The sequence below is a fragment of the Mauremys mutica genome, chromosome 5 (assembly GCF_020497125.1).
Source record: "Mauremys mutica isolate MM-2020 ecotype Southern chromosome 5, ASM2049712v1, whole genome shotgun sequence".
Taxonomy (NCBI): Eukaryota; Metazoa; Chordata; order Testudines; family Geoemydidae; genus Mauremys; species Mauremys mutica.
In genome coordinates, this window is record NC_059076.1 from 75,444,028 (window position 1) to 75,471,667 (window position 27,640).

Consider the following 27,640-nt stretch of genomic DNA (forward strand, 5'->3'; position numbering starts at 1 on the left):
TCTCCTGCCCATAATTAAAGTAATTGTTATGCTTAATTGCAAAGAAAATTGTCAGCTAGTTTATTCTTAATGTCCTATTCTAGGTGGTTTTGCAGTGTTGTTGTGTGCCTCATTCTGAGTAGAGGTGGCTGCATTTCACAATTTACCATTGCTATTGTGAGAAAAATGATTCCTTTGTGTATCAGTAGTTAGTTAGGAATTTTGGATCTTTCTGGATGAACAGAACTATAGGAGTATTTTATATTTATAGAAAGAGAGCTTGTAGTTTGCTATACATAACAGGAAATACACAGCAAAAAGTAGAGGCAAGCTTAAAGTAAAGAAGGTGAGAGGATTTTCCCAGTCATTCTCAAAGACTTTCCCTAAGCATAGACACAAACAGGGCTAAGGGATATACTAAAGGATAATATGCTTGAATGTTGCTAAGTTACTGTAACAAAGAACATGCTAAATCCATTTTTCCAAGTATTTCTCTTCTGATCACTGTCTTTCTTTTTGGGGACATATTTTGCTGTCAATCATGAACACCAATGAAATAAGGCTGCTAGTCAGCACAATGAGCAGAAATGGGTAGTACAAAATGGCAAAGTTTCTCATTACAGGTATGACATGAATAAACTTTCAGCGAAGAACAGCTTACATTCCCTTCGTAATCTTTCTAAAAGGGTTTAAAATGTAATGAACAGTTGTTGATTTCTGTATTTAACTTTGTCTTGCAAAACAGGATTTTAGCTGTTATATTATGTTTTTCATAGTATTCCAATTCTCTTTTCAGTAACGGGAGCTCAATAAATTACGTAAATGTATGCAATCCTTACTGTGTGTATTGAACTCAGTCTTTAACTGCTCTGAGCTCACAATCTCTGCAGCTAATGGAAGAGAAAAAGGTGTCTTCAAGGCACCTTTCTGCCTCCCTGATCCTAGGGTTGGCCAAGGGCTGAAACAGTCCTCAATTCAAGTTAGAGCAGCCATAGGACTGCTCTAACTTACAACTACTGGAACAGTCCCCTTAGGGATTAATTTTCTGACCCCAAATCAGCAGAGCACCACACACTCAGTCATGTCCCTATATGCCCCCCTCAATATGCTCCTCTGTTTAGAGGGGGAGCAGGTGGTGTATATAGGCCAACATTGACTTTACAGCACAGTGGGATTCCCTGGCTCAACATGCATTTAACACACCCAGTGAATGTCAAATCAGTTCAAATTATACTTCTCCAACTAAAATAAAATCAATATATTAACAGAGTTAGCTAATGTTGTGCAGGGAAGCGTTAAATAATCCTCCCAGCACTATGGTTGCCCTCAGGTGAGTTGAAGAACACTGCTGGTGACCCAGTTGTCAATAATACCATGACAGGAAATGTGGGAGCTGGCTGTGCTGTCTTGGAGAGAGGTTTGGTAGGGGGAGAAGCTGAGTAGATCATAGACAATATACCATGTGTATGACTGGCCAGAATCTGCAGAGCCAGGGGGCTTAATTTCTCAGGGATCTCTCTAGCACCTTTACTTCAAGTAGTGTCCCTGTGGGTGCTCCACTGTAGGTGTGCTTGCGTCCCTGTGCTGCTGATTATAGAACTTTGGTAGCAGTGTCTGTTAGGCTTGTACATGCACTGCCCCCCCCATGCTCTGCCACGAGGCTAACCAGTGCTGTGCAGGTGAGCCCACCTCAGTTCCTTCTCAACCACCCCAGTGAGAGACGGAGCCATTAGCAGTCCGTTCATCGGATCATTATCCCTACTGGAATTCAAATAGTTAATAACTTTCTTAGTCTGAGGACATGTCTACACATACAGTGCTGAAGCATGTCTATGAAGACACTCTGTCTGACGGGACCTCTCCCTTCGGCATAATAAAACCACCTCCACAAGCAGCAGAAGCTGTGGTGGCGGGAGAAGGTTTCCCACCAACATAGCGCTGTTCATACCGGCACTTACATCATTGTAACTTATGTTGCTCATGGGGATGGTTTATTCACATCCCTGAATAACATAAGTTCTGCTGACAAGCTTTAGTGTAGACATAGCCTTGGAGTTCCTCTAGTTTTTTTTTTTTCTTAAAAAAAAAATGAACCTTTCTTTTCCCCTTTGTCTGGGGTTTGCCAGACAAAGGGGAAATATGCCTGATTCACTGGGATTTAAGAGGTGCCTCTCATGCAAAGAGACCATCCCAGTAGCGGACAGATGTTCCTGCTGCATCCATTGTCTCACGGAAAAACGCATTTTCCAAAAGTGTAGTCTTTGCCAACAATTAAAGTCCAGCTGGAGCCAGACACGCCACCGCGCAGCACAGAGCACCGGGTCAGGCTGGGCTCTGCAGCTGTGCTGCCCCAGGAGCTCACAGCCTCGCCGCCCAGAGCACTGCACCAGCAGCAGAGTGAGCTGAGGATGCGGGGGAGGGAGAACTGGGGGGCAGGGTCGGGGACTACTTTCCCAGGGCAGGAGCTCAGGGGCCGGGCAGGAGGGTCCCGCGGGCCAGATGTGGCCTGCGGGCCGTAGTTTGCCCACCTCTGTCCTAGACTATAGGCTGACTATCAAGAAATCAGGACTATATCTTAGTTTATTCAAAGTACGCAGCCATAACATACTTCCATCAACAAATAGAGGGGTACTCAGTGTTCTTGCACACAACTACAAAGCAACTCCTCAAGGGTATAATAAACTTTTTACCCTAAGCCTCACTGATATAACAGGGAGGCTGTTCTACATACCTGGACAGGACAAAGACCTTTAGAAACTCTCCTAAGCTCTTCCTTTCCATTGCAGACAGATCAAAAAGTACAACAATGTCTGCACAGAGACTCTTGAGCTGCATTAAACAATGCTATGAGATTTGCAGGGTCGTGCTTCCATCTGAAATCCGTACACACACCACAAGGTCAATTTCTGCCTCAGTTGCCTTCCTCAAGAATATCCCTATTTTGGAAATCTGCAGAGAAGCCATCTGGGCATCTGTACATACTTTCACAGAACACTATGTGGTTACAGGCGACTCTGTGTCCAACGTCAACTTTGGCACCTCAGTATTATCATCCATAAAAGACTTGACTCCAAAGCCCCAGACCTCCATTGGGAACGCTGCTTGGGAGTTATCTACAGTGGAGCACCCGTGGAGGCACTACTCCAAGAAAAAGAGGGAGTGACAATAGTTCTTCGAGACGTGTGTCCCTATGGGTGCTCCACAATCCACCCTCCTCCCCTCTACTTTGGAGTTCTTGTCAATGACTCTGCAGTAGAGAAGGAACTGAGGGTGGTTAACCTGTGCAGTTCTAGTTAGCCTTGTGGTAGAGCACAAGGTGAGGGGACAGCGCATCTGCAGGGCAAACAGACACTGTTGCCAAAGTTCTCTGATCAGAAGCACAGGGACACAAGCACACCTACGGTAGAGCACCCATGGGGAACACATGTCAAAGTGCACAAGGTGAGTAACTTTCTCTTTTCTTGGCCTCATCATATGTCTGCACTGTAGCTGCACTAGTCCCTAAGTCTGGGAAAGAAGAATTTACTCAATCCCTGGCTCTGTAAGATCTGTGGCTTTGGTGTCTTTTCGAAAATCTCTCCATTCTTTTCCTGGGAAATTTAGGGGGTCTTGGTGAAGAAGGTTCTACTCACCTAGCACATCTGCCACCAGGAGGAATCAGTAAAAAGCATACACATTTTAGCCACACAAAGAGGGAAGAACAACAATTCCATTTTAAAAAAAAATTCCTCTTCTGTCATCCCTATCAATTCAGAGTGTATACTTTTGGACACTGAATTAGCAATTGCGTATTCTGCTTGAGCAGACCTTTAATTAGTAGGACAAAACAATTTTCTCTTCGCTGCTCTTTTAGAAAAACTCCTCCAGTTTTTAAATGAAGATAAAGAGCCCACACAAAAGAATTACAATAAAGAATTTGTTTATAGACTATCAGCAGTGGAGACATAATGCTGCCCTTTATCATCACTTGTCATACCAGTGACAGCCTATAAAACTCTTGCTCCTGCATGACTCTTTATTTGTCACCTTCTGCGCCAACTCCTGCCCTGGCAGATGCCTGGCATGTATCAGACATATGATTTATTACCTCATTTAATCAACACTGTGAAAGAAAGAATGATATCTTTTCTTTTAAATTACAAATTAGGCATCTTCCCCCTATTTTTAGTGACAGGAGTGCTGACTTTTTTTACATCTGAGGTGCCCCATTTATTGCTCAGTGAAGAATTTAAATACTCGTGTCTCTCTCATGCCTGCCTCTGAAAGTTAAATTTATGTAATATTGCTGCATATAAATGAAGCCATCCTACCTCAGTGTTTTATTGTCATGGCAAGCTTGCTTGAACTGATTCTGCTGGCAATAAATGGCCTGAATGTGTTGTCTCTGGGAGACTTAAAGGCCTTTCATTTCATTTTGTTTTCTATTTTGCACATCACATTGGAATATCTTCAGAGAATTTTTCCTGAAATTATGCTTTTGCCTTGACACTGAAGGGTGTGTGTGTGTGTTTGGAGATGCAGCTTACTGGCTTCTCAGCGTATATGGATAATGCAGAGGGCATGTGTTTACAGGAGGTTTTCTTGGAAGATGATATCTACAGCAATAGAATAGTCTATCAGGCTGGTGATAAAAATTAAATTGAGATGAGTGTGGTAAAAATCAGATTTCCCCCTGCCCTTTCGCTTTGAAGGGAAACTCAAACTGGAGTTCTGTGGTAAAGGGGCAGTTTATTTTGATGATATGGAGAAATGTGATGTTAAAAGCCAAAGCTCATAGAAATTAGTAACAGAAAACACCTACTAGATGAGACTTTGCTAGGACAGGGTTATTCCCTACAGCATATTCTCAAATGCTTGTACTATCTAGTTTTCAACGATCCTTAGGCACAGGGGCTTTCACAGTTTTGCCTCTCTTCTAGGAACTGACCTTCATGACCACTAGGTTGTGAGGTGTTTTATGTGGGGACAGCTCTTGAAAACAAACCACAAAGTGCAGCTCTTGCAGAAACAGCAGCATGATTTCTCAAGGGTCTTGCCAACATTCTGAGAAGTGCATTGGTTGCTTATATGTCGGTGACTGACCATCAAGGTTTTATATTTAGCATTTATATAACCTTAGAAAATACTGGGGCAGTGGCCCAGAGGGGCCATCTGTTGTGTTAGGTCTCATTATGTGTCTGAGATTGACAGGACTGGAACTGAGTGTCCTGAGACATACATTTAAAATGGAAATGCAGTATGGAAGCACTTTCATACTGATTTAACTTGAGGAGCTTTATTATCTGTGAACCCGATTTTTTTTGTTTTGAGAAATCTTCATTCTCTGAACCATATTATAGTAGATTGTTGAAACTGGGTTCTGCATGCAGCTTTTGTAGTAAAGAGATTATGGATTACATACTAAATCTTTCAACTGTGTAAAATTTCAAAATTAGACCTGTATTAGATGCAGTTATTGATACTCTCTTCTTCTGTATCAAAGTTTAGGATTAGAATATTGCTTACATGGATTTAATTTCCTAATTTGCTCAGGGGCTACTCAGTCTAGACACTTTACATGTCTTTAGTAATCAGTAATTTCTCGAATTTTTGAAAGAGCTCTGGTGTGTTGATGGCATCAGTCAAACTGATCTCTTTAAAAATGAGTATTCGCTGACATTCAGTACTTTCACTTTCTGAGTAAGTAGGATGACTTTGTAGGTACAAATCTAAGTGAAGCCATACTTAGAATACTACGTAAATAGTACAAATGTTGTTTGTATAGTTGACTCTTTTGTGCTTCTTGTGCCATGCTAAAAACCTAATAAAACCACTAAGTCACAGGACAAAAAACAGGCTTTTTCAAAAGGATAAAACTAACTTAGGAAGACTAGATCCTGATATTCAAAGATGTGCTGAGTTATTTAACACAGTGTTTCCCGAAGTATGGGATGTGCTCCCTGCTAGGCATGAAGGGCTAGTTGGGAGAATGAGGACTTCTCCTTGGAGATCTCTCCAGTCTCAGCTTTCACTTTCACTCTGGCTGTTATGTTTGTGGGGAAAAAACCTTCAAAATATGAAGAGCACAATGGATGCAGAGATGCTTGAATGAGTTTGCAGGGAGCCTAAAACATAGCTCTGAGGTTTCATTTCAATGGTTGCTATCTCAGATGTCAAGGGAGATGCTATAAACACCAACATTTTCACTGCTTGCCAACGAGGTAAGAAAGGAGAAGTACCATATGGCTGGTCTATACTAGGAACTTAGGTTGGCAGGGGTGAGGATTGAGAGACATATCTATGCCAACCTAACCCTGTAGACAGTTCTAGATTGTCAGAAAAATTCTTCTGTTGACCTAGGCCTAGTCTACACTAAAAAATTAGGTCAGCATAATTATCTTGCTCGGGGGGGTGAAAAATCTACACCCCTGAGTGGCATAATTCAGCCAACCTAAGTCCCCCACATAGACAGCACTAGGCCAACAGAAGAATTCTTGCATTGACCTAACTACTGCTTCTGGGACGCGGATTGCCTATGCTGATGGGAGAACCCTGCCTGTCAGTGTAAATAGTGACTACACTGAAGCACTGCATAATATGAAGAGTTGCATCAGCATTTCCCAAAGTGTTTAGGTTTGGTTTGGTGGAGGCAGTGTTTTATTTTTTTGGAGGATGTGGGGGAAGGGAGATGGAAGGTGTATAAATTATGATGTTAGGCCATTGACAATGCATGGCAGCACTGCAGAGAGGATGTGATTTGGTTTCATTTTCCTGAAGGGAGGCGTACCTCTTAAAAGCTTGGTAAACTCTGGTTTACCAAAACATGAGGAATAGAATGAAGTCCTTTGTACTAGGTGTCTATTTGTACTTAACCAAGGTAAGAGACAATTTCAGGGTTAATCAAAAGAAGAAATTCTGTTTAAACTCAGAGGATTTAAAGCAGGACCCTGCAGAGGACAAGAAAGAATGTCTTGTTCTTCCTCTTATTCCAAATCCCAACTGCCCTTTCTATCTTTTCCTTTCTCCCTTGTGATGGTCAGACTCATGAATGATTTATTTGCTTGCGCTGCTTACTAGTGCAGTTGTGCCAATTAAAGAGAAGGTGTTCGTTCTACATTGTCCTCCAACAGAAATTGTTAGTCCACCTAGGAGTAAGATGAGTCTAAGAGCTATTCTGTTTATCTTATCATTACCTCATCTTTAATGTTAGCCTCACCATATGTCTACTTCATCCTGTCTGACATGTAGGTTGTGGGCATTCTGGGGCCAGGGCTGTCATCTTACTACTTTCTGTACAGTACCTAACAATGGGACCCAGATCCTAGACTGAGGTTCCTAAGCAATAGTATCATACAAAACAATAATAAGTTTAACTAGACTTCTAGATGGAAATGGGGGGTGAAGTGACCATTGAGTTGTGGTAAATTTTCAGAATTTCACAGAAGCACTATACCAACTAACTTTGGCTTGATATACCATGGAAACTTGCAATTCTCAACAGCATTAAAGCTGTTTCATTTCTTAATGCTATAGGGTGATTAAAATTACCACATAGAAAACTCTGGCTCAGAACCCTTTAAAGAATTCTCATACCCTGCTCTAAGGCATGTCTGTGCCTTTGTTCTTAAGTATTATTTCCTTTTTCTGTATTCTTATGCTCAAAGAATAACTATGAAAAGAGCTCCTAAAAGCCAAGGAAGGAGTTGGGTAAATATACACTTTAAAGGGTCTTACAAGTGGAAACAAAATGATTCAAGGATAACTTTGAATTTAGGAGTCATGATGCTGGATCCAGGTGGTTTGCTGACAAATCAAAAGCATGTACTACTTGAGCAGATAAAGAGAGTATTGCCAGAGGTGTGATTAGTGGCAGCTGGTGCCCAAGATAAGTATTAGGGATGTAGGTAATAATCTGCACACATCCCTGCTCCTTTGAATGGAAGCTGATCATACTTTCAAAGTGAAAAATTGGGACAGTCTGCAAAGTGAGGGGGAAGGAGGCAGCTTCTTTCCTCCTCTTGCAGAATGAAAAACTGGGGCACTTTAAAGTCAAGGACCAGGTGGGAGAAAACAGTATGTATCCTTCTTCCATCCCTTTTATTATCCTCTCCCAGCACCAGCCTCTCTTTGTCCGATCTAGATCTTATCCCACCATCTCCTCCACCTACCCTCCCACACACAACCAGTTTGCCCACATCCTCATTCACTATTGGACTCTGTTACCTCCTGCACTCAACCCATTCTCCTGCTAGTTCAGCACCACTCCATCTCAACCTCCACCTGCTCAGAAACACCTACAAGCCAATGCCTTTCCTCTTCCTATCTAACCTCTTCATGGCTCAGAGCTACCCCCTAAAACTGAATGGTCTCAAGCTCAGAATACACACACCCCGACTCCTACCCCTCCAGGTTAGACATCTCATCCCCAGAGTCACAATTCTTCCTTCCTGACATTGAGGCTCAGAAGTCCTCAGCCCCAACCTGTGGGGTCTCCAAAAGCAGAAGCAGCAAAGAGCATGTGCAGACAGCTGTTTACTCCGCTTAAGTGGGGCTAGTGCCACACACCTGTATTTCCTGCTCTGTCTCTCACCTCTCTGCTGCTAGAATAGGAAGGACTCTGGTGTTGTCAGGTGTATTGCAACTTCCAGAGTCCACCTGGTACCAGGTGGTACTGCATATTTGCTGCACTGAATTGTGACAATACTGGTGGGGCTTAGTGCCTAAAAGCCAGGAATGATGTTTATATCAAACCGAAGCTCAGTGGAAAGGACATGCTTTTGCTGTTAATGCTTCTGCTATTGCTGTAGCTGTGCAACAAAATACACTTGTTGAAGAACAAGATGGACATCTGAATGCTGTCTGGTTACAAAACTGAGATAGCAATGCTGTTAAATGCTAAGGGCATTCTCCGCCATAAAAATTGGTAAAATAAAAAGATCAAGACTTGTTGTAGCTGATATTCCAATGTTAATTCAGCTGCCCAAGTTACCAAGAAACAGCGGTTCAAAAGAAAAAGCCACCTGAAAAAGTCCCTAGTTTTTTTTTCCCCCTAGAGGATAAGCATAAAAAAAATGCTCTTTTTATACCACATCTGGTAAAGCATTATTCTTCAGATTAAAATCCTACATGCCCAAAACAAACTCTAAAGACTATATCCATAGATCCTTTGTTATAGAAGCCTAGTGAGGGATTGCTTAAAGGAGATATGTACTGGAGAATGTGCTTCTGCAAATTTTACACCCTTGCTAATGGAACTTAAAGAAGATGACTGTGTATCTAAGTGCTCCATTGTGCATGCAGTTACCCAGCCAGTACATGGCCAATGTAGGCTTCTTCAAACAATAGGATTTTGAGGTCACGGCTGAATAATAGGCCTTTAATACCTGCATAAGTCCAAAACAAAGAGATCCTAGTTGATGACAAATTTCCTACAATCTATAATAATATTGGGCCTGATCCAAAGTCCCTGGAGACTATTGGGAACAACAACATTCCAAAGGAATTCCAAATGTCACAGCATAACAAAGACAAACAATCAGAACCTTATAGTCATTTTTGATGCGCATTAGCTTGTATCCACTAGCATCAGTAAATACAGCCAGAGCCATCCCTTGGATAGGGCGAATCGGAGCGACCGCTCCAGGCCCTGTGCTTTGAAGGGCCCCACAGGCCAGTGTGATTGGCCAGCGTGGTTGGTCCCGGAAGACAAATCTGTCACTTCCCTCTTGCTGGAGACAGCACCTGGCTTGGCCGCCTGCGTTTCGGTGCAGCAAGTCCCCCGACCTGGCCGGAGCCCTGAGCCGCTGTGGCGCTATGGCCAACAATAGCCCCATGGTAGGCGCTGGCAACTGCCAGCTGCAGCAGGCGGCCCAGCACTGGGCCAGATCTGTCCCAGCGGCCAGCCACCGATGCAGAATGGGGCCCCCAAGCTGGCGAGGGCTGATTTGTCTGGGCCCCACACACCCTTACAGACAGCCCTGAATACAACATGTCAAAAATGCTAAGTATCGGAGACCAAGCTTTTCCCTCCTCCTTTCCCTGCCAAATAATTACTGAATTTATTCAGAGCAGGAATGAACATGACAAACTGAAGTGTTTCATCATAGGCAGTGAATTATTTTTCCTATTGTAGTATTTTCAGTAATTTATTTATGGTGAGGCAAAACTGTAGGAGGTGATTTCACTTCTATTGTTGATTTTTAATTAGAAGAAAATATATTCCAAATTTGCTGTTATGTGATGCATACACAGTCAGGCTAAACAGACAAAATAGTACAGAATATATCAATTGCTGTACTTCTACAGCTTAATTTTATTTGCAAGTCAGCCATCCATTTTCTTCAAGCTGCTAGCCAATTGCCACTTGCAAGTTTATTTGCCCTCCCATGCTCATAAAAAACAATTTAGTCATGCTGATTTAACACTTAATTTTTAAAAATTGCTTTCCATGCATCATCTTGCATAATTAATACAAGTAAAAGCCCACTTGGAAAGGGCATTGTTTGTAAAACCATATGTCAAGATGATCAGCTGGCCTTGGGCTGCAGGAACCAGAGAATGGGTGAACATTCTGCAGTTGGTTTGGCCGTGATTATATGGTGCATGGCAACTTGCCAGTAGCAGTTAAGTAGCAGTAAAAGGTCTAGAATGTCAGTGGTTTCCTCCGTGTATTAGAACAAAGATCATTTACAATTTATGAACCATCTCAGAAAGGGTTTACGGCAGATACTGAAGGATTTGAAATTACACGAAATAAAGGGGCGCTGAATGCTTATAGTGGTGTCTGTTTGCATTTTTCACAAATGCCTGTTCTTAGTTTGGCCCTCCATGGCTGACACCTCTACCCTTTTCCCCTCCTTTCCAGAACACTTGAAAGAGAAGTTGGAGGAGTACATGGCCCGTTTTACCAAAGTGAGGATTGTGCGCACCAAGAAACGAGAAGGGCTGATTCGGACCAGATTGCTAGGAGCCTCGATGGCTAAAGGAGAAGTCTTGACGTTCCTGGATTCCCATTGTGAAGTCAACGTGAATTGGCTGCCTCCATTGCTTAGTAAGTGCTTGAACATTAATTGGCCATTAAAGTCAGAACACATGGTATAGTTACAAGAATTAAATTTGTGCCCCCAAAATAAGCAGATCCTTGCACTATATAAAAAAGTTAGTACTGTACTGCAGGTGGCTTGTGACAATTCTGATATCCCACGCACAGCATGAGATTTCTAGACCTTCATATACAATACACCACTGATTTTTGCTGGAATAATTGGACATATATATATATATATATATATATTATATATATATATATATATTATATATATATATATATATAATGTTATCTGGAAATTGAGAAGTCAGTATAAGAAAGAGCTTGTTTGTCTGGCAAAACACAGGAATCTGAGCTTCTTTATTCCAGAGATTACTAGTATAACTTTTGCAATATAGTTCTGCTCTTCCCTAGTTTAATTTATTTTTTTAATAAGAGACCTCTACGTCTAGTACTAGGTACAAAATGTACTGTAAACCTAAGAGCATTAAGGAATGTTTGATATGCAGCTATTGTACTCCTTATTCTTCCACAGTCCACTAAATCATCTTTTGTTGTAAATATATACCAGATTTTGGAGTTAAATCCAATAACTGCATTCACAATAGGAAGCTCAGAAAGGATGATTTGCTATTGACTGCTGTGCTGGATTCTAGCTGGAACCAGCAAAGTTCCATTAGTCAAAGGCTTGGGAAGAAACAGTTGTAAGTAGCCTAGGATTTAAGTCAGGAAACAATGCTCCCTTCCCTACACATCTGACTACTCACCCCTCCAGACAAAGATGAGTGCTTCCTTCCTTTAGTACAGACAAGAAACCTTTTTCTTTTTTTCATTAAAAGAATCTCGCATAAGGATGGCAGTTTAGCCTTTCCTCAGTGAATGGTCATTATGTCTTGAGTTTTGCTGCTGGAACTGATTTAGTGGCAAAACATGCTGATTAAACATATTTAAGCAGCAAAACACCTAGTTCTGTTTCCGAACTATGCAACATAACCCAGAAGACCAATAACCAGTCTCCCTAAATATCCCTGTCAGATAAATTTTGTGGATTATGTTGGTATTGAAGATCATATATTTTCTGACTACGGTTACGGGGCCACCATTAGGGAAGGCAGGAGGAGGCATCTCCCTCACTCCCCCCACCCCGAGTTTTTTACCATATTTGGGTAAAGTTCCCAGTGGGGGGAAAGATGCAGCCTCTTCTCCTCCTGCTGCCCTGTTCTGTTGCCATCTGCAGCCACAGCATTTCCCCTTTCCCCTGACATGGAGCCGCTGCTAGCAACGCTGCTTGGGACCAGGAGCCTGAATCCCAATCCCCTGCGCAGAGCCAGTGGTGCCTGACGTTGGGGTGTCCCTGTCACCCTCACCCATTGTGTAGCCAAGCAAGCAAAGCGTGCCCCTCACTACAGCTGCTGCCTTGCGGAGCTGCTGCCACTGTGCCAACTAGGGACTGAGCGTATAGCCAGCCCCACAGCAGCAGCACCCCCTCGGACACAGCTCCCTCCCTGTACCTAAGCTACACCCCTCCCAGCGCCTAGCTACCCCCTCTCTGCACACAGCCCCTAGCTACCTCTCTCCCTGCACCACACCCCTGCCTGAACACAGCCCCAAGCTATCCCCTGCCTGCACCCTGTGCGCTTTTCAAACTTTTTGAGTTGAGACACATGCACCCTTTGAGTTATAATTTTTTATTGCTTCCCCCCTATTATCTGAGGGGGAAAAAAAGATGACAGCTTTCGGGTGCCTATATAGCCCCTGGAATCACGGTTCAAGTTGCCCCCTCCTCACCAAAATCTGAAATGGTGCCCCTGTTAGGGTACCCAAATTATGCATCCAGTCTATTCCCTAGTTGTCACTTTTCCTTATTCACAGCATCAGCATTAACCTTTTATTAAATAGCACCACCATCTTCATGTAAAATTCAAGCTGCTGGTCGTGTGAAGGAGCAGAGAGACCAGTAGACTTCCACAAGCTACACTGTCAGGTCACTGCTGGATGTGCTCACCTTATCTAGCACAGATGGGAGTCTTCTGCCCAGGGCCAGCTCCAGCTTTTCTGCCGCCCCAAGCAGCAAAAAAAAAAAAGCCGATCGGTGGCAGCCCAATAGCGCCGTTTCATTCTTTGGCGGCAATTTGGCAGCGGGTCCTTCACTCTCTCTCTTCCTCTTCAGTGGCAGCTCAAAGAAGAAGAGAGGGATTGAAGAACCCGGAGGTGCAGCCCTGATACCGGACGGAGTGCTGCCCCTTTGTACTGGCCGCCTCAAGCATCTGCGTCCTTCGCTGGTGCCTGGAGCCGGCCCTGCTTCTGCCTGCTGTTGGGATTTAAGGGTTAACTGGATGTTACTCAGTGGATCCCTCAACTAGTGCAAAAATCTTTAGGCTTCTGACCTAATTTTTTAATAACCGCAGATGTGTGATGTAAACCTTTTACTTTGCTAACTTCAGTAGGCTGGAAAATCAAAAGTTACAAACCCAGCTTTTCTTCTTAACCCTTTTCTGAGGGGAGAAAAACTTTTAACTGGGTTTTCCTCCAAACAGTCTCAGCTTAATCACAAACTCAGTTTCCTCAGGCAAACACACAGACAAATGAGAAGGTCTGGGTTATACTCAGGTGTTATGGGGGGTGGGGCGATAGCTGTCATCTTCCGGCCACAGTTGGCTCCTTTCTAAAGTAAACTGAAACAGGAAGCAAGGCCCTGAAATTGAGTCCCCCTCTCCTTAGGTGTCAGGTCCAATGGAAATAACATCCAGTGAGTCAGCAAGGACCATTCTAAAACTTAGGCTTGAGATAAACAGGCCCAAGGCTAGGATGGCCAAGTGTCCAGTTTTTGACCAGAAAGTCAAGTTGAAAAGGGAACTTGACAGTGTAGATCTGACTGGTCTGGAAACCCAAAGTCCAGCTACTGCAGGGGGGGGGAGGGGCAGGGAGGGAGGCACTGAGTCATCACCTGCGCCAGCCCCTACTGGGTGGCTGCAGCTCCCAGCTCCGGCTCTGTAGGTGAGTCCCTCCCAACTCACGCAGGGAGAGCAGGAAAGGGGAAAAGCAATAAGCGATGGAGGGAGGGGGAAAGAGGAGTGAATGGGGGCGGGGCCTTAGGGGGAAGGAAAAGGGCAGGGGTGAGGCCTGGGGGAAGGGGTGGGGCAGGGACAGGGCTTTGGAGAGACAGGGAAGGGAAGGGGAGGTTCCAGAACTACTGCTGGTGTGTCTGGTTTTTAAATATTACAAAGTTGGCAATCCTACCCAAGGATAGGGTTGCCAACTTTCTATTTGCAGAAAACTGAACACCCTTGTAATGGCACTTGCCCCACCCCTTCTCTGAGGTCCCCCCTTGCTCACTTCATCCCCTTCCCTCTGTCACTCGCTCTCCCCCACACTCTCCCATTTTCACCAGCTGGGGGTCCAGGCTCTAGGTTGGGGCTGGAGATGAGGGGTTTGGGGTGCAGGAAGGGGCTCTGGGTTGAGGCCAAGGGGTTTGGAGTGTGGGAGGGGGCCCCTGGCTGGGGCAGCGGGGTTGGAGTGCAGGCTAGAAATGGGTTGGGGCTAGAAATGAGGGATTCAGGGTGCAGGAGGGGGCTCTGGGTTGGAGCAGGTGGCTGTGGTGTGGGAAGGGGCGAAGGCTCTGGGCTGGGGGTGCAGGCTCTGGGGCTGGGCCAGAGATGAGGGGTTTGGGGTGTAGGAGGCGGCTTTGAGTTGGAGCAGGCAGTTTGGGTGCGGGGGGGGGAGGGCCTCTGGGCAGCAGTTACCTCAGTTGGCTCCCAGGAAGCTGCCAGCATCTCCCCTTGTGTCCTAGGTGCAGGTTCTGCCCCTGCCTGCAGCAGGCGCTGCCCCCGCAGCTCCCATTGGCCTCAGTTCTCGGCCAATGGGAGCTGCAAAGCCAGTACTGGAGGGGAGGAGCAGCACATGGAGCCCCCATGCCCACCCTCTAAGCCTAAGAGCCAGAGGAAGATGCCAGCAGCTTTCTGGGAGCCACGCAGGCACCCTGTCTGCCTCGCTGCAGGCGGCCAACCGGACTTTTAATAGCCTGGTCAGCAGAGCCAACAGGGCCCCTTTTCAACCGGGCATTCTGGTCAAAAAACAGATGCCTGGCAACCCTACCCAAGAATCACCCATTAGACCTGGAACTTGAAACAGAAAATAAAGCAAGGCAAACACAAGATGAACAACAACAAAAAAGTTTCAAGGGCAGCCTGCACTATGTCTTCCTAAAAGGAGGAATAAACCATTTCACGACCAGTCTTACTCCCTTTAAAGTAAATGAAAAATTTCTAGTTGCTTAAATGGGAGCAGCATCTGACAGTGGGTCAGAAGGATGCACCTCATAGCTCTTTCAACACATCCTGCATTTTTTGAATGACACTAAATGAAACTCTAGTGAAGCAGATGGCACATTTGGCACTTACTGCTCTGATGCTGCATCCACAGGGCGAGCTAGGCTGCCCTTATTATGTCTGATTGGATCTGCAAAGCATGTTGAAAAGTCCTCACAGTGAGACAAACTCAACTGTGTTCTAGTATGAAGGCTTTCTGTGTTTATCAGCCTGCCCCAACCCTATTTCTGAACAGTTCATCTGGTAGAGACCTCACAAATACTAGGGCTGAAAAATAATAATCACTTAGGGGTTTATGACATGAGAAAGTTGCAACATTTTAAGTCAAATTGTCTTTTTACTGGTGCAAGCCCATGTATGGAAACGTTTAATACAAAATAAGAGTGGCTTATTTGGCGTTAGCTTAAACTGATTCCTAATTGATTTACACTAATCAGAAATAAGCCACTCTTACACTGAAATGAGTGTCCACACAGGATTTGTTTGCTGTGGTTTAATCAGATCGGTTCAAAGTCATACCTTTAGTTAACGCAGTGTAGTCGTTGCCGTGTCGGTCCCAGAACGTTAGAGAGAGAAAGAGACCCACCTTGTACCTTTAGTTAAAGCAGTGCAATGTTCTCATATAGACCAGGCCTTCTCTCTCACCACAGCAGCAGTACAACAACAATGAAATGTTCTGATTATTGGCACATTATTTGGTTTGGGGGGTTTTGTGTGCATTTTTTAAAAAATGCACAATTTAAAAATGAATAGATTTTGTTGAAACTTTCCAAAAGAAATGGCCTCTGGGCAAAAGCTGAGCACAGAAATTTTCAGACCAAAAGGAATTTGAGAGAATTATGAGCAGTTGGAAAGGGAGTTATACTGGATTTCAACCGTAGCTCAGCAGTCATTACAGTACCTCTTCAAGTGTGTGTGTGTGGGCGGGGGAGAGAGTGCAGAAGGCTGAATTTGAACGGAGGATCAGTACTTCCTCACACACGATAACATGGTTCCATCAAGAGCCATACTGCCATGAAAGAGCCTTGTAAATGGGCTAGGCTGGCTGCCTCCTGAGCATGCCCTTGTGGCTTGAGATCACTCTTCAGCAGTCCTTCCTCTGTTTCCCCACTTTTCTTCAGCTCAGGGCCCCTGAAACTATGAGACAAACTTTTCTCTGCTGCAACACACCCTCCTTGGAGCTGAGTTTATTAACATAACAAAATCAATCCCAAAACAAAAGTCCTCAAATCTTCAGCAACTCTTTCTCATTCACTCTGTCTTTCACACTGAGGTCTCCCAGGTCTCCCCTTCCTGGAGTCTTTTTTCCTGAAGACTCAGGGTTTCCTACTCACTGCTAGCAGTCTCTGTAATGTTTCTTTCTCTATTCTCTGAAGTGTCCTGTTCCTCTTTATAGGAGAATCAGCTCCTCCTTATCCAACTGGTTCTACTAATTAAACTGTACACCTTATCCCAGGTGTGGTAGGCAGGGCTACATGTATGGGGCAGGCCACTAGGCTTTAGAGGGACAGGCTACTCACTACAATGCTCTTGAAGGAGGAATCGGTTCCATAGATTAGTGCAACACTTGACAGTACTGCAGGTTTGAAGGAAGATGATGCCATGGTGAGTGAGCACCACTCCAATCCAGTTCTCTTCGTGCCTATCTGTGCCCTTTTCTGACTCAGAGGGTTCCAATCCTGCCATCTGTTCACAAGAAGAGGCTTCTGCAGGTTCCTGGAGGGGATGGGAAGGGCTCATGCTAGTAAGCCACCTCTCTACCTGCCCAATGCCCCCAAACCCATACGCTTTAGCTTCCCTCCATCTGTGAAACTAGAGGAGAGCATCAGGGCCAAAATGTCATAATCCCATGTTGATTGTTGCTAGGACTGCCACTGAAAAGAGATGGTATTAAAACTGACATGGTGGTGGTAATTAAATATACTACTACCTGGCGCACTAGTCAATGTTGTTACTTTTAGTAATTATATCCTAATAACAGGAAACCTCATTACAGCTTTCTAGAGGAGGCCTGCAGATTTTTGTGAGATAATTAACATGTTTTTCACCATTAGAGGTATAAGTCTGAAAAGACTACTGAACTTCCAAACGTAACCATTTCACACTACTGCTCATCTCAGAGCTGCCCCTTTTCCAAACCTCAAATGAGGAAAGGTGGGAAGTTGAGTCTCACACTGACATTTCTCAAAAGAGAGAGGAAGAGAAAAGAATACACTGGGGTCGTCTTCATTCCTCATAGAAATGAGCAAAACTTTTTTGCATGTTATTGCTACTGGCTTTGGAGTTCACCTTTAATTTTCAGTATTTGAATTAGAAACTGGTTCACACTAAAATGCCACAACAGCAGACGCAGAATTACTGCAAAGTCCAGTATTCATACACTGAAACACAAATAAATGGGAAAGCATTTCCTCTTCAAGTTCCTGCTGTACAGACCTCACACTAAACAAGTAGTGTTTTTATATTTTACTTGCTGGCTAGTTCCTTTGTTGACAGATTGGGGACAGCCCAGAGTAGCAAAGTGACAGAGATATAGATGACTGGACTTCTCTGGGTCTCACTGGGATGTGACTCACTTTAAAGAATTATAATTGCTTCTAATCAATGCCCAACTGCATTAAGTCCACTTTAGATAAAGGCCTGATGCAGATTTCAAAAGTGAAATGATTTTGGGGCCGTAGGGAACTAAGCAGGCAGCCTTCAAACTTCAAAAAACCTGGGGGATTTGCTTTGCAGTAATGATAGATGGCTTGACTAGACATGCCATTTCCTATTTTCTGCTTTCATCTTTCAGACCAGATTGCACTAAACCACAAAACCATTGTGTGTCCCATGATCGATGTCATTGACCACAATCACTTTGGCTATGAGGCACAGGCGGGGGATGCCATGCGAGGAGCCTTCGACTGGGAAATGTACTACAAAAGAATACCGATTCCTCCAGAGCTCCAGAGGTCTGATCCCAGTGACCCCTTTGAGTAAGTAGCAGTAAAGGGAAGAGTTGGAACAAGAGGCAGAGAGAGCAAATAAGGTAACTGTGATAACAGAAACACCAAGCCCAGGGCTTTCTAGACCAATTAGCCCTAATTAAAGGTAATAAAAGCAAACAGCCACAAATGGCAAAACAGTGAGAAAAGGTCAATGTAACAAGTGATGAAATAGCAGAGGTTGTGCTTGGATGCACAGAGCTTCCTTGCCTCTGGCATGTATTGGCAGGATTGGGGGAGGAGGGCAGGGAAGAGGACTTTGTGTGTAAGAGACAGACCAAGGCAGAAACACATACTTGTAGTTAACAGAAAAGAAGAGTTGGGAGAGGACAAGAAATAAATGTGACTATAGTTATTCTCTTCTTATTCCTCAGAATATTTTCTGAACATACTTTAGTTTGATTCCTTTGCTGAAGAATGATGCAATAGCTGCACCAATAGCTGAGTCCACATTCTGCTAGTAAAGGCTCTATTTATGATGGATGGTATTGCTACTGTCTATGTATTACTATAATTTAAACACAGTCCTATCAAAGCAGAACAGTATCAAGCTGATTTGTAAATAATCTCTGATATGACAGTGTCAGATCCTGGTATTGTATGGATCAGATAATTCATAGTAATGACCTACTAGTCTCCACAAAGCTGGATCTATTTTTATTTTATTTTATTCTTGTCATGTAAGGACAACATGGGATTTATCCTCATCAGCAGAGAGAGAGGAGAGAGAGAAACCTGGCTTAGTTCATTAAACTTTCAGAATCACTCATGCAGCTCACAACCCAGCAGGGCTGGCAATGAGATTTGCTCTGATGCTCTCATTGTCCATTACTGAAACTCAGCATTGTATCTAGAGCTGCCATTCAGATTTTCACAGTTTAAAGACATCAAAAAAACTTTCTCTGGTCTCAAAGCCCGGTGCTACCTGAAAAAATAGGTCTGATCCATGCAGAATCAGTTTCCATGGATTTAACAGGTTCTGTCCTTGGGGGAAAAGATGCTGATTCCTTGGGCTTATCTTCACTACAAAATTAACTTGTGTTATAGCTAGATTGCTCCAGTTATCTTGATCCTGTCTCACATAAAGTCCCCTCACTCATGTGCAACAGTGTCAAAGTGAGCACAATTTATTAGCTACTAACATGACCATGTGGATGCAGGCTAGTATAATGTGGATGCAGGCTAGTGCTGCAATACAATGCTCAAGAGCCACTAGTCCTCCAATGCCTTCCCACAATTCCTCCCAAGTCCCTTGGAGAGTCATCTTTTCTTGCCAGCTACCAATTCTCTGCTTCCAGACCAGAAGTCACCTAGCACTTCGGATAGTCCAGTTTAGCTTTTGAGCCACACCTTTATACATGGGTTCCACCACCACCAATTGCAGTCCTCCAGCTCTGGTTCAGAGCTATTTTTTGTAACACTTGCATTTTTCTAATGCTTTGCAGCACTCAACTCTCAGAGGAGAGGAAAAAAGAGAATTAAAAGGGAGACATTAAAATCTGTGTGTCCAATTCAAAACAAAGAAATAATTAATGCATCTCCAGGCAGCCCTAGCTTTTATACTAGCAAGTCATAGGCAGGTTTTCACTGTTTTCCTCTAGTCAATAAAATGGCAAAAATAAGCACTACAATATGGAATAGCAGAAATTACCCTTAGAATAACAGCACCTAGATGTCTTATATAAACTTTTGAAATTTTTTTGGATTCCAACGGGATGGGTTAGAATAAAGTTCTCCATGGTTAAATGTACCATTTAAACAACATGTGGTCTGCTTTGGCAAAAGTTAATGTTTTTTTAAGTTTATATCCGAAACAATGCTAAAATCTGGTAAATGAAGAAAGATGAGAAATGGTGTGTGCATTTAAGACTAAAAGTGCATTGGGTGGAAAACAACTCTTGTTTTTATTCACTATCTTTGAAAACATTATCTTTGTATAATGTCTTTTATAAAGAGGCATCATAAACAAGGACAGTCTACATGGTATATGTAGTCTAGTAATGTCAAACAATCTGTAACAAAAGCACAAGACAAGAAAATACAATATCATACATATATTTTATGCAGGCAGCTTCTTTAGATGCTGTAATCTGTAGAGCTGCCAGAGCCTTTCCCCACTGCCAGAGCCTTTTACGGTGGTGAGGGAAAGGATCTGTCTGTGGGGAGACAGCAGAACACTACATTGTTAAAAATAACAGTGTAGACATGGGAGGCACATCTTGGGTATGTAAACAGCCTCTGTAGGGTACATATCCTAGGGTTCAGGTGTAACCTTACTTGATTAAGCAGTGCCTCACCATCTGCATTGCTATTTATACCTGTACTGTGTGTACTCTACACAGTATCGAAGTGTAGACATGATGGTTGTTGGGGGAGAGGTTTCTTTTTTTCCCAATATAGTTATATTGGTAAAAGCCCAAGTACGGACACAGTTATATGGGTACAAAGTGTCTTATAACAGTACAGCTTATTCCCCTTCCCATGTTGAAATAGCTATACCAGTATAAACACCTTTAAATCAATACAACAGTGTCCACACATAGAGGACTATGCTGTACCAGTATATTTAAAGCGGCTCAACTTTCCAGTGCAAACAAGGTCTTACATCGTGTGTAGTTATACAGCTCTGTGCAAAGTTTGCATAAAATGTTACTAAATCAGAATGATAGCATGACACTGACTGCCTTCATTCATCACAGATATAAATGACTACACAAGGTGCAAGGAAGGATTTAATCAGGCCTGTAGTACTTGCACCTCTGATGTGATTTGAATTCTCTTGGTTTCAGTAGACAATATTGGGTTTGATCCAGAGTTTACCAAAGGCAATGGGAGTCTTTCTATTAATTTCCTGGGGATTGGATCAGACCTATGGTAGCTATAAAATGGTATTGAACGTGGGACCACTACTTTACATCACAAACTAGGAAGCAGAATATGAGGTAGCCATAGGGCTGCCACCTCTGAGGTACAAAATAGGGGCCATTCTGAGCTAGGAAAGGGGAGTACAGAAGGGAGCAGCGGTGTGGGAGACAGGAGGTGGCTCCAGGAGGCAGAGCGGGGCCCTGCTGAGCAGAAGCAGCCACCCCATGGTGAGGAGCAGGGCACTGTGAAGCTGCTGACATGAGCGCTTTTTGCTCTCTTCATCAGCTTATTAGTCAGGTAGGAAGTAGTGGCTGCTTAATGGCTCCTGACAGAAAGCCATGGAGCAGCCAGGACCGAGGTGAGCAACAACACCACAGAGGAGGTGGGCTTTTATCCACTAGCAGGTGCTCGAGAGGTGACACTACTGACAAAAACCAGGACTTTTAATGTCCTGGAAAGACTTGTAGATTTCTTGGGACAGCTACCTCAAAAAAGGGGCAAACCTGTGAAAACCTAGGGAGGCAGCAACCCTAGGCATTTTGTGCTAGGTCAGTTCTTCCATTCAGAAGTACTTTCTTTCCAAGACCAAAAGGGACCAAAGCATTGCTAAAAAGCAGTGTGGTTTTGCTTTGGCTAGCGATTATTATTTTGTCTTTCAAAGCCAGTACTGCTTTTCTTTATGCAGAAAAAATACAACTTCTACTCCACTTATTTTCACAGCCTTAAAAATATCTGATGCTTTTAATACATAGCATATGACAAATAAAGTAAACCTTACAAACCTCATGCCTAGACCATCAGAAAGTTAATTGACCTAGACAGTTTTTGTAGCAGTGAAGTTGAACCATTTCCCTTTAGGTATTTATGTCCTGACATTAGAGGCAGATTCAACTAACAACATGCTACTATTTTGTAAGCAGTAGGGATTTTATTTTTTGTTAGGCTAAATATTTTGCCACTGGTATTCTAATAGTTGTACTTCTTGCCAACAGTTTCCAATCTGGGCAGATTCTTAATGAACTGAGAAACTGCCAACTTTTTTAGTAATATATTTAGTAAGATATTAACCAGCAGTTAATAGCTATGTGATTCAAAAGTGGTGGTGGTGGTGGTGGTTTTTTCTTTTTTGTTTTGGTTTGTTTCCCCCCGCCCTATTGAAGATGCTGGCACAGTGTGTGTCTTAGCACAGAAGGTCACATCAGCCCAAGATGTGATGCACATCAGAAAGCAGACCACAGTATGGAAAACTAAAGCACAGCCACTATATTATTTGAACAAGAGACTTGCGTTCTGACTGCACACAATCAAAATATTGCTGCAGTGGACATAAGCAGAGAAAATTGTGTGCGTAGCCCCTACACTAACAATCAGAACTGTTGTCAGGTAGGCTTTTGCTGTGATAGTATTCGGCAGCTTGCTGAACTCCATAGCCAGCTGAGCTGGTAACTTTGGAATTAAATTACTTTTTGTTTTTACTGTCATCCAATTTGGCAGTTGATTACGTGTGGCAGTTGCATCTTCTTACTGGACACTGTATTTCTGTATAAAATCCACCTGACTGGGAAGAATCTGGACTCTTAGCCATTTGAAACAAACGTGTGGGTATGTCTTAAAGTACATACATCCACATTGTCATTCAAGCAGCAGCTTCCTTCCTAATTACAGAGGAACTGGGAGTATAGCTGCAGTGCATCTCTCAGCTTTTCGATCAGGCATCCCCACTTTCATTCCTTTGTAACTTGCTCATCACAAATTGGCTTTCGACTAAAACGTGCATAAAGGTTATGACTTTGGAAATGTGTGAGTGACCCAGCAGCCCATCCCCCAAACTATGTTGATTTTATGATGCCAGTGCATGTACCCTGAATTTGCAGCCCTGTAAAAGGGTGCTGGCCAGGAGATCCTGGCCAGATCCCTGTTAGCCTGCTCCAATTAAGTGGAATTAGTTGGGGCTGGCAGGGGAGACCGCACACTGATTACTTGAACATTCGGCACCTGCGGGCCTGATTAGCCAGCTGGCTGTATAAAGCTGGCAGGGAGGAAGCTGGGTGGGGGAACACAGGAAGGGGAGGAGCGTGTGGCTCTAGATTCCTGCTAGCTGGGGAAGCTAGTGGTCCGCCAGGGTATTGGCCTGGAGACAGTGTATAAAGTGTATATAGCAAGTGGTGGGAACTGGCACAAGAATAAAAGAGCACTGGTGCATACACTTTGAGTGGTCTCTGACTGAGTTTTGTGGAGGAGCCAGGAGGGCTCCGTTACAAGCCCATTGAAGGCAATGGCAAAACTTCCATGGATTTCATTGGACCAGGATTTAGCCCTACAAGCTAAATTCTTCCATCGAAGCTCCAGTGTACATCTCCAAAAAGCAGTTTGTCCAATGACATTTAAAATCTCATCTCTAACATATATATGGTGATCCTTAGGGATCATTCTATACTCCTAACATTGTTTATGCAGGCTTCCCAACTCTTCTGTGCTAAGATAAATGGGTCTGCTAAATATAATAGTGGTTTGACACACAAGAGTGCTGGGAAGAGACTGCTCTTTATGCCCTAGCACCTGTCACATGACATTGATTAGTGTTACAAAATGTTCCTACCTCTGGCAGGCATTAGTAACCATTGATACCAGTGGCTGCTGTTACAATTCATTTTTTATCATATCCAAATAAATTACGATATCAATTCAAAACAACCACTTAGCAAGCACAAACTAATAAAACCAATAGATTAAACATATAGAGATATATAGGAGGAAGGACAGGGTAGCTGTTCAGAGCAGGTACTCTGTTATATATTTGTACAGCACCTAGCACAATGGGGCCCTCAGCCATGATTGAGGAGGGGAAAGAGGTGCTACTAGAAGCTATTGGAATACAAATAAGTTATAATAAAAATACATTATCTGAATGTCCTGACAGCTGAGAGGATTATTCTGCTCCTTAATGGACATCTGTCAATAGCTGTGATCTCTGAACTGCTGACTTCCACCTGTGAAACTCCATGTCTGTGTGGCCCTAGAACTACATATTGCCTTCAGTGTAGTTCTTTCTGAAGTGGCCTGATCAGCTGCTGAAGTAGATCTGCCACCTTCAAACCTGTTGTTTGCTCCTGGAATTTTTTACTGGACGGAATGAGAGTGTGTTATTTTTCAGATCATAAGAGAGAAAGAATGGTTCAGTGGTTAGGGCATTAGCTTATGACTTAGGAGATCTTGGTGTGAGTCCACTACAGAATTCCTTGGGCCAGGTCATTAGCCTCTCTGTGCCTCAGTTCCCCATCTGTAAAATAGGCATATTAAGACTGCCATACCTCACAAGCATGTTATGAGGCTAAATACATTAAAGACTGTGAGACACTCAGATACTATTGGGCGGTGAGGCATCTGTATAGAGATAATTTCAGTTGCATTCTGGATGTTCACAAGGAAAGGAAACCAGTAGCTTCCTTGACTTTGTGTTGATGTCTTTGGTTCCTCTTGTGGGACTGACCTTCAGATTGGTTATGACATATGACCTTGGGGTGGATGGCGTAGCTGAGAGCCTGGCAGATTGCCAGTCACCTTCTCTTTGAATTGCATCTACAATTACTCTTGCAAGCTATTGTAAGGTTAGTGTCTTGTCTGAACTTGACACATTTTATTTTAGAAATAGTCATATTTACTTCACAACCCTTTTCCTGAAGCTCCTTGCTTTCACTATTTATACGTTCTCTTGAAAGCATGTCAGCTCACAGAAACTCCTTACCAGGCCTGTATTTCACATTTGACAAATGCTTTTTTGCAATTTTATGATCATTTTCTGAAGTTTAGGCAGTGCTTTTGGACAATGATTTCTATAATATGGCTTCCGCTGCTTTATAGTCTGTGTCTTCTATGACTGATCTCTGCCCATAAACATATTCATAAAGCCTCTCACAACCAGGAACAATTGCCAATATTTCTTTTTCTATCTGAGCATAGTTCTGTTGTGTTTTCTTGGCTATTCACAGGGTATACTGCATAAAGACAGCATCCAGACCATGTGAGTTTGCATAGACTAAGGGCCAGATTTTCTGGTTTAGTTAAGCTGTGGTTGGCAGTGGACCAAAGACAGTCAACAATAACTTTGATACCTTTTTGTGTTCTCCTAATCCTGTGGTGCTATGAAGATCATAAGATTTTTGTAATGAAAAATGGAAAAACTGACACACCCATGACACACCCAACCCCTACTAAGGCATATTCCCTCCTTCTGTTAATGTGACCCTACCTCCTGTGGGAGTGCAATGTTTCTGTATAACCCAATAAATTTTCACCAAAAATAAGTGAATAAGAGACAGATGCATGTGTTGAACTTTACACCTCAGATTAACACAGCGTTAATTAATCAAGGCCAAACCTTCTGCTGGTGTGACTTCACTGACTTTTCTAGAGTTACCCCCAGCAAACAATTTGTCACTAGAGGCTGTTTATCAGTCTGTGCTTTGTAAATCTCCTAGCCTTCCATATTTCCTAAAAGTCATCATTTCTTCCAATATCTACAGACATGATGTAGATCTAACCCATTCTCTGGCTATATTATCATTTTATTTCTACAATGCTGAACTCAGAACTGATAACATATATCTGATTTACATCTTGCTTAACTCAGTCATGTGCTGGAGGAGATAAGGAAGAGACGCTTGCTAAAATTCCACTAACAAATTGAATACTCTGCATCAAACAGCTCCTGTAGTATTCTCCACCATAAGGCTCAAGCTCATCTGTGCAGGAGGCAGTGCCTTCTTGGAAGCCAGTCCAAGACTGTGGAATTAACTCCCATAGGAATTAAAGACCATTACAAACCACAGCATCTTCTCACTCCAGCTACAAGGTATACTTCTTCAACCTTGCCCTCTCCAATATCAAAACGTATTTGGTTGAAATTAATTAAATTAAAATAATACCAAAAAACCCAACAACAAAAATAAACAAAATCAGACCAAATCCTACACCGCATATAGGGCTGAGTTAGTAGAGCGTTGCCAGCAGATCAAGGGAAGTGATTATTCCCCTTTATTCAACACTGGCCAGGCCACATCTGGAGTATTGCATCCAGTTTTGAGCCCCCCACTACAAAAAGGATGTGGACAAATTGGAGAGAGTCCAACGGAGGGCAACAAAAATGATATGGGGACTGGGGCACATGACTTACGAAGAGAGGCTGAGGGAACTGGACTTAGTTAGTCTGCAGAAGAAAAGAGTGAGGGGGGATTCGATAGCAGCCTTCAACTACCTGAAGGGTGGTTCCAAAGACTATGGCACTAGGTTGTTCCAGTGGTGGCAGATGACAGAACAAAGAGCAATGGTCTGAAGTTGCAGTGGGGGAGGTGTAGGTTGGATATTAGGAAAAACTATTTCACGAGGAGGGTGGTGAAGCACTGGAATGGGTTACCTAGGTTGGTGGTGGAATCTCCATCCTTAGAGGTTTTTAAGACCTGGCTTGACAAATGATTTAGTTGGGGTTGGTTCTGCTTTGAGCAGGGGTTGGACTAGATGACCTCCTGAGGTCTCTTCCAAAACTGATCATCTATGATTCTATGACTGCACATACAGTTTTCTTGGGAAAAGGTAGAGAGACAGAATGAACCACATGTGACAGATGGTAGTCACATTGCTTAACACAATACTGGAAGGCATTCACATACTAAGATGATGAGGGCAATATAAGAAAAGAACATGAAAGAATAGAATAGAAGAAAGTGTTGGCGTGAACTTACATTGAGTTCATTTCTATATACCACATATAGATGACTTCTTCCTGTATGCAGAGGTGTTGTAGCTGTGTTGGTTCCAGGATATTAGAAAGACATGGTGGGTAAAGTAATATATTTTATTGGACCAACATCTGTTAGTGAGAGAAATGAGTTTACACCGTCTCCCACCTTGTCTCTCCTTCTGATGATTTATAAACAAAGTTAGAGATGTCCAGGCCAGAAATGACTAGTAAACATACTGTATTTCTGAACAACAAATATTTTACCTTTCAGGCATACAAATTCCTTCTAAAATCAATATTTCTCAAATCCTGTATGCAGAAATCAAACCCTGTATTACATATTGATCGGGTGCAATATAATTCCATAGGTGAGTAGATGGATTATGTAGATAGAGCCTATCAATTAGATAGCTAATGTGTGTATAATATACACACATACAGGCAGTATATTATTCAAGGGGGAAAGTATAAACATTTCCAGCAAAGTACAGCTTAATACTGCCAAGTAGTGTTGCCTGCTCTCTTACCTATGACTGAGATAAACCATGTGGTTACTTGTTTAAATGCATATTATTATTTCTTTTGTGCTTGGCACTTTATAGACAGATATGAAGACAAGGTCTCTGTCCCAGTAGCTTACAATCTAGTTACATAACCTATCAAACAAGAGGAGAGAGTGGCAAGGGGACCAATTAATGCAGTGTGATTGATGGGTGTG

The 27,640-nt window shown here is 43.1% G+C and overlaps 1 protein-coding gene across 10 annotated transcripts in view; it reads left to right on the forward strand.

The window, feature by feature from the left end:
• Positions 1-27,640, forward strand: part of GALNTL6 (polypeptide N-acetylgalactosaminyltransferase like 6) — a 542,002-nt gene that overhangs the window by 407,612 nt on the left and 106,750 nt on the right. For all 10 annotated transcript variants that reach the window (XM_045018344.1, XM_045018346.1, XM_045018343.1 and 7 more), the window contains 2 exons: positions 10,823-11,008; positions 18,128-18,311. In XM_045018344.1, coding sequence (XP_044874279.1) covers positions 10,823-11,008; positions 18,128-18,311 — 370 coding nt within the window. The remainder of the gene's footprint in view (positions 1-10,822; positions 11,009-18,127; positions 18,312-27,640) is intronic.